Here is a 1,592-nt window from a genome sequence, read left to right as displayed (position 1 = left end):
ACATTTAGCATTTGACCTTCCAAGGGTTAAAACTTGGTGAGACAAGATGTTGAAAGTTTTTAAGTTCAGCTTTAAAATGTATACATCTCATCATTGCTTACCCTTTTTATATACGTGTGGGCAATTGCTACTTTAGTCTGTACCTGCATTATAGCCAACCTTCCTACCAACACCCAAGTCTTCCCCTTTGACTTTGGGTTCCCTTCTCTAGTTAAGACCCCCTCTGGGAGAATCCTAAAAACTACTTGGAGCATAGGTCTGGATTTACGGCCTGATCCCGTGTTTTTAATTCCTTTTGCACTCTGTGCCAAGGATCCCTTTTAGCAGCTCTCGTGGGCTAGGGGCTGCCTTTTCTCACAGCAACATTTCTGTAATGCAACCTTGCTTTCCTTATCATTTAGTTGACAGGCCTTTTAACTGCATCCCACCCTCACCAACTGCTCTGTGGCGTATCGGCCTGGTAAGTCTTCCAGGGGCTTCCAGTCTCCACTCCCAGGGAACGCCAGGACCGGCGTCCAGAGCGCATCACATGCTTCGTCTCTCAGCAACTGTCACACTGTTGCTCTCCAATTGTCTACTTAACACTCATTTATGTTTCTTTTTTTTTTTTTTTAAAGATTTTATTTATTTATTAGAGAGCGAGCAAGAGAGAAACAGCATGAGAGGGGAGAGAGTCAGAGGGAGAAGCAGGCTCCCCACTGAGCTGGCAGCCCGATGTGGGACTCGATCCCAGGACCCCGGGATCATGACCTGAGCCGAAGGCAGTCGCTTAACCAACTGAGCCACCCAGGCGCCCCACTCATTTATGTTTCTTGAGCAGAGGACACCTGGCACCAGAATGGAGAGGACTAAATTGTAAGGCCTTGTGTCCACGGAAACGCGCCTTCTCACGAATTCAGCGCGGAGGGACCTGCTGTTCTTGTTTTCAACCCCAAAACCTGCATTCCGTCCATACCGAGAAAGCCGTTCTGCTCAAGTCCTAAACCCGTTTCCTTCCAACTGGCACGCCAATTAACGTTCCACCGTCTGATACAGTACCAGTGTCATTAACTTAATACAACTCTCCAAACCCCCGCGTGAAAACATGGAAAACTACAGGACCCGTCTCTTCTCTAGTTGTACAGAGAAACTTTCTTCTAAGGGAATGGGTGTATCTTTCAAGGCCGCAATCTAACACAAGTTAAAGGGAAACCAGCGTCAGGGCTCCTCGGATGAAAGAGTGGGGGCCCTGAAAAGGGCCTTTAGTTCTCAGTAGGAAACGAGCTGGGAAGCCGGGGGCTCAGCCCCCGAAGCCGTAGAGGGTGCGGCCCTGGCGCTTGAGCGCGTAGACCACGTCCATGGCCGTGACCGTCTTGCGCTTGGCGTGCTCCGTGTAGGTGACGGCGTCCCGGATCACGTTCTCCAGGAACACCTTGAGCACCCCGCGGGTCTCCTCGTAGATGAGGCCGGAGATGCGCTTGACGCCGCCGCGCCGGGCCAGCCGCCGGATGGCGGGCTTGGTGATGCCCTGGATGTTGTCGCGCAGCACCTTGCGGTGGCGCTTGGCGCCGCCCTTGCCCAGGCCCTTCCCGCCCTTGCCGCGGCCAGACATG

The 1,592-nt window shown here is 52.4% G+C and overlaps 1 protein-coding gene across 1 annotated transcript; it reads right to left on the bottom strand.

Moving 5' to 3' along the window:
* Positions 1 to 827: 827 nt before the first annotated feature.
* LOC113926884 (histone H4) lies at positions 828 to 1,592 on the bottom strand. The gene has a single exon (XM_035728451.1). The coding sequence runs from the start codon at positions 1,589 to 1,591 to the stop codon at positions 1,280 to 1,282; it is 312 nt and encodes a 103-aa protein (XP_035584344.1). The 5' UTR covers position 1,592; the 3' UTR covers positions 828 to 1,279.

This window comes from Zalophus californianus, chromosome 7 (genome assembly GCF_009762305.2).
Source record: "Zalophus californianus isolate mZalCal1 chromosome 7, mZalCal1.pri.v2, whole genome shotgun sequence".
NCBI lineage: Eukaryota > Metazoa > Chordata > Mammalia > Carnivora > Otariidae > Zalophus > Zalophus californianus.
Note: the sequence above shows the minus strand (reverse complement) of the source record. Positions and strands in the feature narration are given on the sequence as shown.